Source organism: Pelophylax lessonae, assembly GCF_965119305.1.
Source record: "Pelophylax lessonae genome assembly, chromosome: 3".
NCBI lineage: Eukaryota > Metazoa > Chordata > Amphibia > Anura > Ranidae > Pelophylax > Pelophylax lessonae.
In genome coordinates, this window is record NC_138770.1 from 87,962,672 (window position 1) to 87,975,121 (window position 12,450).

The 12,450-nt window shown below is 43.9% G+C and overlaps 1 protein-coding gene across 2 annotated transcripts in view; it reads right to left on the bottom strand.

Annotated features, from left to right (window-relative positions):
• Window positions 1-12,037: 12,037 nt before the first annotated feature.
• LOC309551306 (cytochrome P450 2C18-like) overlaps window positions 12,038-12,450 on the bottom strand; it is a 160,157-nt gene continuing 159,744 nt past the window's right edge. For both annotated transcript variants that reach the window (XM_082251838.1, XM_082251840.1), the window contains exon 10: window positions 12,038-12,350. In XM_082251838.1, coding sequence (XP_082107964.1) covers window positions 12,172-12,350 — 179 coding nt within the window. In that variant the 3' untranslated portion in view covers window positions 12,038-12,171. The remainder of the gene's footprint in view (window positions 12,351-12,450) is intronic.

The window sequence follows — 12,450 nt, forward strand, 5'->3', positions numbered from 1 at the left end:
TAAAAGACCCTAGACCCCTCCACTACACTTCCCTGTATGCAAAAACGCCAAAAACGACATTTTTGCATACAGCCGTTTTTTAAATCTGCCGCCTTTTGCGGCACAGTAACCCCGATGTGACGTCATGGACGCCGCCTCCGGGTTACGTCATCGGAGACCCCATCGATGCCGTTTCCGGCATTCATCGGGACTCCATCCAGCCGGCAGACGTGCCGGCTGGGTGCTCGGGGCTCCCGGTGGGACGGGAGCCCCGAGCAAAGCCGCGGAAGGCGGCGGGAGGGGGGGGGACGTCCCCTCCCGCCCCCCCGGGTAACGATCGAGCGGCTCCCGAGCCGCATCGATCATTACCGACGGAAAGCCGACCGCCGGCTTCAAACAATGGTACCGGGATGATGCCTCTAGCTAGAGGCATCATCCCGGTATAACCACTCAAAGTCAGCCGACGTAGATCTACGTGGCTGGTCGTTAAGTGGTTAAACACCAGAATTGGCAGGTCCGCCACTGGTGCCCTGTGCTTTTCACAGATGAGAGCAGGTTCACACTGAGCACATGTGACAGACATGAAAGGGTCTGGAGAAGCCGTGGAAAACGTTATGCTGCCTGTAACATTGTTCAGCATGACCGTTTTGGTGGTGGGTCAGTGATGGTCTGGAGAGGCATATGCATGGAGGGACACACAGACTGGACAATGGCACCCGACTGCCATTAGATATCGGAATGAAATCCTTGGACCCATTGTCAGACCCTACTCTGGTGCAGTGGGTTCTGGGTTCCTCCTGGTGCATGACAATGCCAGGCCTCATGTGGTGAGACCAAAAGTAGAGCATATACCCAAAGGCCCCAGTGAACGGGAGCACCAAAAAAATTGGTGAAATCCAAATTCACAACAGGTGGCCGTTGACAGAGCAGTGCTGTAAAGAACAGGGTAGGGAGAGAACAAGAATCCCCCCAGAAAAGGAGTCAACTAAGGACACCGTTATGCAAATTAAACAAAAATAAACTTTATTAGGCACATGTGCCAGTGCAAGGTAGCAAAATCAGTGTAATAAGGTGTGACATTACATAAGTAAAATCAGATTAAAAACACAATATCATCCAAATGAAAAACATTAACCCGGGTTGAATAAATGAGCTTCCAAACATAATTAGATGGTAATACTGATGATAATAATCATAGTGATGATGATGATGAGGGATATCAGGTTACATAAACCAGGGGGGTGAATGAGATCAAGCAATCCCAGGGTCAAAGAATCAATCACATAAGTACTGCCCATATACAGTTCAGCCGATGTAATTCCTCAAGTAAGGGCTCACCACCATGGGTGAATAGATGTGAGTGATATAGGGTCCTATATGAAGAACCTGGAATCAACAAGAGCCAAGTAGTTGGTAACTGAATGGCAGGCAGATGCGATTTGCTGATGTACACAAACTCTCAGGTAATCCCAGCGTTGTGTGGATAATGAGTTCTCTCAAACCATATCAAATAAAGAGACTGTTATAGGAGAGATAGTGAGTTACCATCCTGGAGTGTAAGCCATGGACGTCTTCACGGGAGATGTTGACCCAAATGACCTGTAGACAGTGCACCCTGGCAAAAGCATTCCCCGTGTCTGGCTCCCCTCTGCACGCTTCCCTATGGCTGGAACAGGAACGTCAATGGCAGCCCGACATCACGCCGGACGTAGGGGGCGGGGGAACGGATAAGATCCTTATCCTAAGATTTCTTAGCTGGGATGGGTCGACTAATTTTAAGATAAATAGTTTCATTAATTGTCAAACCACACGGGTCATTTACCAGCTGATTTGTCCATGCAACAAATCCTACATAGGGAAAACAAAAAGAGAACTTAAAGTGAGGATATCTGAACATCTGACTGACATTAGGAAAAAAGTTGATAACAAGACTATTCCGTTACATTTTTTAGAGCATCATGATTCCAAGCCAGATGGCCTTAAAATAAGAGGCATTTATGTATTGAAACTCCCACCTAGAAGGGGAGATTTCGATAAAATTCTATTACAAAAGGAGAAGTATTGTATATACAGAATGGGGTCACTTGTGCCCTGTGGATTAAATGTGGAATTTAGTCTACAACCTTTTCTGGAATCTTAATACGTCCCCCTTCTACCATCTTTGGGAATGGCTGTTACCTATAGGGAATCAACCTGCTCTTTAGCATGTACTGGTGTATTTTCTTTTTTTTTTTATATTTATCGTTTTATTTGAGTTTTCAGAAAAATCATTACAGAATATATAACACCATATTAAATCAATGGTTTACAAAGACATTATCCACATCAGTTTTCTCATCTCCGAGGTCTAATAGAATCCTCCCGAGATTTCCAACTCATTAATATATAGTCATTTATCAAATATTCAGCTGAGGCAAGATATTGTTAAGACAGCAAGTCTCCTTCTCTGTTCCTATTCGTTCAATCCTTGCCTTTCTTTACTTCGTTATGCTTTAATTTAAATGACCCTTAGCCTCTGATCTTGTCCTTGTTTCCCCTTCTTCTTTCTATCTGTTCATTCCCTTCCTTTTCCCTCTTCTTTTCTGTATTACCCCCCCCCCCCCTCCCCTCATTCATACCCACTATCAAACACCCCGCATCCCCAAACAAACCAGGAAGAGAAAAAAAAAAAGGAAAAAACATTCAAAATAATTCTCCTCCCCCTCAAACGGGGTTAGAGGCGCTTTCCCTCTCACCTAACTTCCGCGTTCTGAGATGATGGTACCAACAATTGTTTGCCCATATCCGAAGATATAAATAAATTCCATGTTCTCCATGTCTTTTTATATTGTTCCTGTTTATGTTGTGAAGAGAGCACAAGATCCTCCATTTTATTAATGTGTTCTAGTTTTCTTACCCACTCAAGCAACGAAGGAGCTTGTCTTTTTCTCCAGTGTTGGGGAATGCATGCTCTTGCGGCATTCATCATATGTGGCAGTACTGATCTTACATATTTCCTCTCTGTCTGCCCTGATATCTGTAAGAGGCAGAAGGCAGCTTCTCCCTCGATTTTAAATTCTGTTACTTTTTGGACTATGTCGCCAATCGCTGACCAAAATTTCTTTATCTCTGGGCAGTTCCAAAAGATGTGATATATTGTGGTGTCTTTTCTATATACTCACCAGAAATGGTATATACCCTCTCCCCACGTCATATAGATATAAGTATTCTGTAGAAATGTGTACGTTATATATCCCTATCCATCAGGGTGTTCACAATCTATATCTCTGCCCACGTGGGGCTATTGACTTTTTAATTGTATGTAGAGGGACCTTACCTATATGACGTGGGGATATGTTCAAAATCTTTGGATATGCTGTCTGTGTATGGTTACACCTCTACTAAGGCTTTTAACGCCTGCAAAGTCAGGAGAGTATCCCTTTCTTGCTCTTGTTCTATCTTGTGCTTTTTTTTTTTTTTTTTTTCTGTGTAAAAAATAATCTTTGGTGGAAAAACGCACATATATATATATATATATATATATATGCATCATTTACAGCAAAACCTTTCTTCTTTTCTTGTATGTATGTGTTTTCCTGTATGTGTTTTAATCTTTTTTATATAAAGTGGCTCAATTTTTGATCCATATATGCTGTATCTCTCCTTAGAAATGGATATCCATTTTGCATGAGATGTACGTTTCTAGTGAGAAAGTATTGACGTTGGTGGGAGGATTATATTGATTTATCCTCGCCTTTGTGCGAGGGCATCTTGTGGCCAAAATTGCGTATTGCACTTTATTTTTCATCTAATCAGTACCACACCTGAAAACTGAACTGGCTTCTATAAATGTCTGTGCACTTCCTTCCATCGCTAGCTCTGAGGAAACTGGCTAGGCACCAGTGAAACATGTCAGCGTAGACGTCATCAGCTTGTCTCCAATTGAATTTTGACCATCGTGACCATCGGGCACCGTACGGCTGGATCTTATCCGTTTTTCACTTGGATGATATTGTGTTTTTAATCTGATTTTACTTATGTTGTGTCACACCTTATTACACTGATTTTGCTACCTTGCACTGGCACATGTGCCTAATAAAGTTTATTTTTGTTTAATTTGCATAACGGTGTCCTTAGTTGACTCCTTTTCTGGGGGGATTCTTGTTCTCTCCATACCCTGTTCTTTACTCACGTGGTGAGAGTATGCAGCCAGTTCCTGGAGAATGAAGGAATTGATACCATTGGATGGCCCCCACGCTCGCCTTACTTAAATCCATTAGAACACCTCTGGGACATTATGTTTTAGTCAATCTGACACCACCAGGTTGCACCTCAGTCTAATTAGGAGCTCAGTGATGCCCTGGTCCATATCTGGGAGGAAATACCCTAGGACCCCATCCGTCGTCTCAAAAGGAGCATGCCCCGACGTTTTCAGGCATGCATACAAGCACATGGGGGCCATACAAACTACTGAGTACCATTTTGAGTTGCTGCAATGAAATTTCAGCAAAATGGACTAGCCTGCTTCCTAAGTTTTTTCACTTTGGTTTTCAGGGTGTCTTTAAATTCAACCCTCTGTAGGTTGATAAGTTTAATTTACAATAAATGATGTGGCATCCTTTCATTCCTAACACATTACCCATTCCATATCAGTATAGATATCCAGCATGATATTTTTCCCCATTGAGATCTGATGTGTTTTTAAAGTGTTCCTTTAGTTTTTTTTTTTTAGCAGTTTATATGTATATGTATATATATATATATATATATATATATATATATATATATATATATATATATATAGCAAAGAAAAGTAGTCACTTCTGGGTTCTGGAATGCAGCCGGAACGCAAACCGGCCGTGGCGCTGTCCTTCAGCTGGCTGTATGAAACTCAAACTGTAAGTGACTACTTTTCTTTATTAAACTACAATCAATGCATACTACACCATGAGAGTTTTTTGCATCCTTTATATCAATGCCGATACTACCCTATGCCTGAAATTGGACGGACACTGGGACCCAAAGCCAGCCCTTGTAACCAGCCGTAGGATACCTTGGCCATACTCCAGCGGGGAAATAGGATACATTGGGAGTAAAGACACCATTTACCTACGTTAATCCCCAAGGGGTTGTCTGGTAAGTGGGCTGAGCACTAGGTGAAGGATTCCCCATCTGCATGAAGAAATGCTTTTCACTGCACATAAAGCACCTTAAATAATTGTTTTTTGCTACACGTTTTTGCACCTGCACTTTGGAACTGTAAAGACTGTTAATACATGAACAATCACTTTAATATACTTGAAATGCTAATATATGCACAATCACTTTAATATATGTGCACTTTAAGGGTTTTAAAAAAGAAAGCCCCTCTTGTATAATTTATATATTTTATACTTCATCTTATTTATTGCTTTGTGATTTACAGTGTGTATTTGTATTTATTTATTTAATCATTCATTTGAGCGCTGTCTCACTTTTTATCACTACCCATTGCATACTGTTGCATTGCGCATTGCAATAAAAAGAACCATTTAGGGGCAAAAAAAGTTGATTGCGGCCCTGTCTGCATATGTTACAGTGAGATACACCCATTGCATACTGTTGTATTGCGCTTTGCAATAAAAAACCCACTTAGGGGCAAAAAAAGTTGATTGCGGCCCTGCCTGCATATGTTACAGTGAGATACACCCATTGCATACTGTTGTATTGTGCTTTGCAATAAAAAAACCCACTTAGGGGCAAAAAAAGTTGATTGGAGACCTGACAAGGAGGGCAGGGTCGAAGAATGGGTGGAAGACGATGTGGAGGACGATGAGGTCCTCGACCCTACATGGAATGAACGTCATGCAGGTGACCTGAGTAATTTGGAGGAAGAAGCGGTGGTCGCACAGAGCCACCAGCACAGCAGAAGAGGGAGCAGGGTGCAAAAGCGGAGTGGCCGTGCCCTAGACACTACGCCTGCTACTGCCCAACGCAACAAGGAACAAAGCACACCAAAGCCAGCTCACAGGAGTTCCCTAGCGTGGCAGTTCTTCAGACAATGTGCTGATGACAGGACACGAGTGGTTTACACGCTGTGCAATCAGAGCCTGAAGCAAGGCATAAACCTTCTCAACCTGAGCAAAACCTGCACGACCAGGCATCTAAGTGCAAAGCACGAGCTACAGTGGAGTGCACACCTCAAAAACCAAGAAAGGTCTCTGGCTCCTCTTGCTTCCTCTTCTGCTGCTGCAGTCTCAGCCTCTACATCCACCTCTGTAGTGCCGCAAACAGAGGATCAACCAGCAACACCACCACTTGGGTCACCAAAAACCATCTCCACAATGTCCCGTGGAAGCGTTCAGCTTTCTATCTCTCAAACACTGGAGCAGAAGAGGAAGTACCCCCCTACCCACCCGCGATCCCTGGCCCTGAATGCCAGCATTTGAAAAAATTCCTGGCCTTTGAAATGCTGTCATTCTGGCTGGTGGAGACGCAGAGTTTTAAAAGCTTTATGGCGGTGGCTGTCCCACAGTACGTCGTGCCCAGCCGCCACTACTTTTCCAGGCAAGCCATCCCTTCCCTGCACAACCAAGTGGGTGACAAAATCAGGTGTGCACTGCACAACGCCATCTGTGGCAAAGTCCACCTAACTACGTATACATGGACCAGTGAGCACGGTCAGGGACGTTATATCTCCCTAACAGCACACTGGGTAAATGCAGTGGCGGCTGGGTCTGAGGCGGATAGCAGTTTGGCACATGTCCTTCCACCACTGAGGATTGCAGGGCGCTTCAGTTTGCCTCCTGTTCCTAACTCCTCCTACTCCGCTTCCTCATCCTCTACTGCCTCCTCTTCCAGTCAGCGTAACACCTTCACCACCAACTTCAGCACAGCCAGGGGTAAACGACAGCAGGCAGTTTTAAAACTTGCCTGTTTGGGTGAAAAACCACACACCGCGCAGGAGTTGTGGAGGGGCATTGAACAGCAGACCTATGAGTGGTTGCTGCCAGCGAGCCTCAAGCCCGGCCTGGTGGTGTGCGATAACGGGCAAAATCTCATAGCAGCTCTGGGCCAAGCCGTTTTTGACACACATCCCTTGCCTGGCGCATGTGCTGAATTTGGTGGTGCAGAGGTTCCTTAGAAGTTATCCCGATATGTCAGAGCTGCTACGGAAAGTGTGGGCCGTCTGTACGCACTTTCGGCGTTCTCACCCTGCTGCTGCTCGCCTGTCAGCGCTGCAGCGTAACTTCGGCCTTCCCGCTCACCGCCTCATATGTGACATGCCCACAAGGTGAAGCTCCACCTTGCACATGCTGGCCAGACTGTGCGAGCAGCAGCAGGCCATAGTGGAGTTTGAGCTACGGCACGCACGCGTGAGTCGCTCTGCGGAACAGCACCACTTCCCCACCAATAACTGGGCCACCATGCGAGGCCTGTGTGCCTTGTTGCGCTGTTTCGAGTACTCCACCAACATGGCCAGTGCCGATGATGCCGTTCTCAGCTTAACTATCCCACTTCTATGCCTTCTTGAAAAAAACACTTTTGGCGATGATGGAAGAGGATGTGGCGGAGGAGGGGGAGGATGAAGAGGTAACATTTCCAAGGCTTTCAGGGCAGTCATTCGCAAGTGGCTCCGAGGGTGGGTTCCTGCACCCACAAATGCCAGGGACACATTTGTCTAGCAGGGGCACAATTCTGGAGGATGACAAGGATGAGGAGGAGATGGAGGAGGATATGGAACCATGTTCACAGCAGGGTGGCACCCAGGCCATCTCATGGCCATCACTGATGCGTGGCTGGGGGTATACGGAGGACACAGAGCATACACCTCCAACAGAGGACAGCTTTTCGTTGCCTCTGGGCAACCTGGCACACATGAGCGATTAAATGCTGCAGTGTCTCCGCAACGACCGCCGAGTTTCCCTACATAATAACTTGTGCTGATTACTGGGTGGCCACCCTGCTGGATCCCCATTACAAGGACAACGTACCGTCCTTAATTCCCTCACTGGTGGACACGCTGCTGGTGGCATTCCCACCTGACAGCGGGGGCACAGGGGAAGCACAAGGCCAAGGCAGGGGAGGAGGAGGAAGAGGTCATCACCACTGCAAGGGCACCGCCAGCACCTCAGAAGGCAGGGTTAACATGGCCGAAGTGTGGAAAAGCTTTGTCAGCTCGCCACAACAAGCAGCAGCACCAGCAGCTGATATGGAATGTCTTAGCAGGAGGCAGCATTTCACTAATATTGTGGAGCAGTATGTGTGCACACGCCTAGACGTACTAAATGACGGGTCTGCCCCCTTCAACTTCTGGGTCTCCAAGTTGGGCACATGGCCTGAGCTTGCCCTTTACGCTTTGGAGGGGCTGGCCTGCCCTGCAGCGGGTGTATTATCTGAACGTGTATTTAGCACGGCAGGGGGCGTTATCACAGACAAGCGCAGGGGCCTGTCCAGAGCCAATGTGGACAAGCTCACGTTCATTAAAATGAACCAGGCATGGATCCCACAGGACTTGTCCGTACCTTGTGCAGAATAGACATGTATACCGGCCTTACCCAGCCATTGCTGGATTTGATCTTTCTTACTCTTTTGGGGTGTACACGAATTTAAAACATTTTTTTATTAAAAGCCAAAATCAGTGTTGGCTACCTCGTCCTCCGCCTCCACTGCCGCCGCCGCTTCCACCTACACCGGCATATCCACCGCCATATCCACCGCCACCTCAACCTCCTACTCCATATGGGCCTCGTCCTCCTCCTACATCAACAAGATGATTATTTTTTATTTTTCTGTTTTTTATGTTATTTTAAGTTATTTCCTATCCACATTTGTTTGCAGAGCACTTGCCATGCTCTTGAGATGATTTTGCTGCCATTTGCAGCCCTCTAGCCCTTTCCATGTTTGTTTTAGAGCCATTTTAGTGCTCAAAAGTTCTGGTCTCTATTGACTTCAATGGGGTTCGGGATTGGGACAAAGTTCGGGTTAAGTCCGGTTCACGAACCCAGACTTTTTTTTTAAGTTCGGTCGAACCCGCCGAACCCGAACATCCAGGTGTTCGCTCAACTCTAGTTAGGACCTCAGTTTTTATGTTCTGGCCGTGTCCCATCAGTAAAATTTTTCTTATCTTTCTGTTTTAGAGACACAACAGCAGGAAACATCTCTCTCCTGCTCTTCTCTCTAAACTTCATGATACGTTTTATATTTTAGATACGTTTATGTTCTGCATGATAGAGGTTAGGAATTTGAAAATGTTAGAGTGCTTTGGAGTAGAGTTAATGACTTTGAACTGAAGGATACCAAATAAGGTGGTTTGAACATCTTCTATGGATGCCACCTTGGATGCTCTCTTAGAGGTTATATAAAGGGAAATAAAATTTAAATTTCTCAGCCTGTCTCCTCTGCATCTTCAAGGTTAAACAGTGAGCCCCGGTTCACACTTCTGCGTGTGCGGGGTTCGCATGTAATGTCGGAGCGCACTTCTTCCGACATTACATGCGATCGGCTGTGCGGTGCAAGTTTAGCCATACAGTTTGTATGGCTAAATTCGCATCGCACCCGCAGCAAACACGCACAGGAGGCATTTTTGCAGCCGCATCAGGATCGGATCGCACAGCGGTTCACACTTGTGCGATCCGATCCTGTGCGAACTGCACGATCGCACTGCAATATGCGATCAAACTGGGGGTGTCGTTAAGATTACATTGACACCCCCAGCGTATCGCATATGGCAGTGTGAACTGCCTGGGGTGCGTGTGCGATGCGGGAACAGGCTGCGAATTTGCAGCCTTCCCGCATCGCATAAGTGTGAACCGGCAGTAACAGACTGCAAAAAGTTGGGTTTACCATTAACAGATCGATGTTTAAAGAGGAATTAGGCCCAGCTGTCACACAATGGATTGTGTTGCCATCACACTTTATTTATAGCTTGCAGATGTTTCCTGTGAATTTTGATATGAGTGGAGATCCATAATACACCGAAAGTCCAAGCATATCTTTTGTTTTTTTAATTATTTTTTGTGGAATTTTTTTTACTAGTTGTACAGTACACAGGGCATCATATTTTCATATACAGACAAGTAGCAAGCGTTTATGTAAAGCATAGAACTGTAAAACAATAATAAACGTTTTACTGTTATCCCACAAGACACATTAAAACATACCAACACTATTAAAATGTAATTACAGTAATGTACATGATGAAAATACCACAGGAGTTTACTCTAGTTACTTAAGAAAAAGCGTAAACAGAACCAACTTTCACCTTCCAATGAAATAGCAGCTAATTTGCTACATGAAAATGTCAATTACTCTTTTATAACTGGGTCAGTTGCTTTGAAAAAAAAATTGTGACATGCCCACAACTTTGCATTGCATGTAAAAGTTGTTTTTTTTTTTTTTTTAGTTAAGTCCTCAGTTTTTATGTCCTGTCTGGGTCCCATCAGTACATTTTTTTCTTATCTTCCTGTCTCAGAGACACAACAGCAGGAAATATCTGTCTCCTGCTTTTCTCTAAACTTCATGATACTTTTTATAATTTAGATACCTTTATGTTCTGCATGAACGGGGTTAGGAATGTAAAAATGTTAAAGTGCTTTGGAGAAAAGTTAATGACTTTGAACTGAAGCATACCAAATAAGGTGGTTTGGACACCTTCTATGGATGCCACCTTGGAGACTCTCTTAGAGGTTGTACCCATCATATCAAAGTAGCAGTAAGTTTAGGCACACTTACAACACCCTGATAGCTTTATATATATATCCTGATAGCTTTATATATATATATATATATATATATATATATATATATATATATATATATATATACTGTATATGTATATATATATCTATAAATTCAAATTTAACTCAGGGGGCTGAAAGTCCCATGGAATCCCTCTAGTGTTATCAACTGTGGATGGGTAAAGGGAAATATAATTAAAATTTCTCAGCCTGTCACTGCATCTTCAAGGTTACCCAGTACCTTCCACCTACACTTCTTTTTAAATGCCAGCATCCCAGAGAGCAAGGATAACTTGACCACAAATTTGTGGCAGTGTTGAATTGTAAGTCTGTTAACTTGCTCCAAATTTTCACAGACACAATTGTGCACTTACGTGCAGAACACTTGAAGCACAAGTTCTAGCTGACACTTTTACATTTTGCAGCAAATTTGCATGGCAAACCTCTTGCAAGAGCAAAGTTGCAGTGGTGAGTCTACAGCAAGAGCTCTGCAAGTCTACAACATAAAAATTCAGTCACAGTGACCGCTGTGGTGGGATGACTTTTGCACAATATAACTGAACCAGAACTTGCAGCAGACTTGCAGAATGTTTGCAGAGAAAGTTCATCTGGAGTCATGCAATGCGAACTTGATGCAATTTTGCAACAAACTTGTGAAGCCTGGCAAGTCTAGCAATAGCTTAGTAAATCATTTTCAAACTTGCAGCACAGCTGCTTGCTATCTGGGATTATGAAATCCACTTTTATCTATTAACTTTTATAGACTTAATACTGGCCCAGCAGTAAAACACAATTCCAGATCCCATTTCCCTGTCCACTTCAGGCTTTACAGTCCCGTGCCACCATTTACTTTTTTATGTCACCGATGACTAGCTTTTTCTTTCAGCTTTCTTGGAGCTGATGACATTTGCTCAGGCGCCCTACACATAACAGCAGCAGTCAGGCATACAGCAAATTGTGCAAGACATTGGCACCTATGGCCCTACAGCCTTCTTGGATGTACGTGTGTTTCCTAGAGGGCTGATGGTGAAGAATAGCATCACCTTAATTTAGGAGAGATGTCGAGAATAAGGAACGTCCTCATAATAAAAACACATATTTACAAAACATAAAACAAAAATGTCAATGCTGAAGTGTACTGTTTAAGTTGTTAAGATGTTATTATCTAATACATTTCTCTCTATCTTCTGTGTGACCTTTCAGCTAATAATACATGTTAAAAAAGTTAGGCATCCGCTGGTATTTTCCAGACGCATTGGCCACCCAATTTCCAAGATTTATCCAGTTATGCTGTAGTATGACAGACCACAGCAAATCCAATAATTATTGCAACAATCTCTTTTCCACAAATTTGTTCTGGTAATGTACAACAATATCCACAGAGACAACATAGTCTTGTTTTTGGATACTTCACACCATTTGTTATGACGATATTGCTGTCACTCCTGTTGTGTGGATGAAGAAGCACACCAACAAATTGTCTTGGAAGAAGATTTTAGTTTCGGGGTATAGCACAGATTTCCTGAGGCAAAGGAGCATTTGTAGAACTCAGTGCAGGAGTGAGGTCCACAATAGTCCCAGGTGGAGCCTGGAATGTGAAGTTTTGCAGCAGTGTGGTAAAGAAGAGGAACAGTTCCATTTTGGCCAAACTTTCCCCAGCACAACTTCTCTTACCTAAGAAGAAAAACATAAATGAGACTTACTGAAAACATTTCTGATCAAAAAAGCTTTAGAATCGCAATGTACTTCATGCTAGCCATGCTACACATAAATA